General features: G+C 65.7%; 1 protein-coding gene across 1 annotated transcript in view; it reads right to left on the reverse strand.

Annotated features, from left to right (window-relative positions):
• The window catches only part of FLII (flightless I homolog (Drosophila)), a gene marked incomplete at both ends in the record, with an annotated part of 2486 nt that extends 2181 nt beyond the window's left edge, over window positions 1-305 (reverse strand). The window contains 2 exons of the mRNA XM_010142437.1: window positions 69-105; window positions 222-305. Of these exons, the coding sequence (XP_010140739.1) occupies window positions 69-105; window positions 222-305 (121 nt within the window). The remainder of the gene's footprint in view (window positions 1-68; window positions 106-221) is intronic.
• Between the last annotated feature and the right edge of the window lie 167 nt (window positions 306-472).

Here is a 472-nt window from a genome sequence, read left to right on the forward strand (position 1 = left end):
CCCCTCCCCGACCAGCCCTACCTGGCCTTGGTGGTGCTGCTCAGCGTGGCCTGGCTCCCGCGCCACACCAAGAGGTTGAGGCCATGGTCCAGGAGGAAGACGAACCTGGTGGGTGCAGAGGTGAGGACAGTCAGGAGACAGCGGAGAGCCCCACGTGTCCTCCCCACCCCAGAGGTCCTTGCAGAGCTGCCCCGTGGGGTTTGGCCCCCGACCAGCCCTACCTGGCCTTGGTGGTGCTGCTCAGCGTGGCCTGGCTCCCGCGCCACACCAAGAGGTTGAGGCCATGGTCCAGGAGGAAGACGAACCTGGTGGGTGCAGAGGTGAGGACAGTCAGGAGACAGCGGAGAGCCCCACGTGTCCTCCCCACCCCAGAGGTCCTTGCAGAGCTGCCCCGTGGGGTTTGGCCCCACATCCTGGTCGAAAGGTGCTGGCATAGCCAGTTTTCACCACAGAGCTGCAGCTTGAGGTCCTG

This window comes from Buceros rhinoceros, unplaced genomic scaffold (genome assembly GCF_000710305.1).
Source record: "Buceros rhinoceros silvestris isolate BGI_N320 unplaced genomic scaffold, ASM71030v1 scaffold21038, whole genome shotgun sequence".
NCBI lineage: Eukaryota > Metazoa > Chordata > Aves > Bucerotiformes > Bucerotidae > Buceros > Buceros rhinoceros.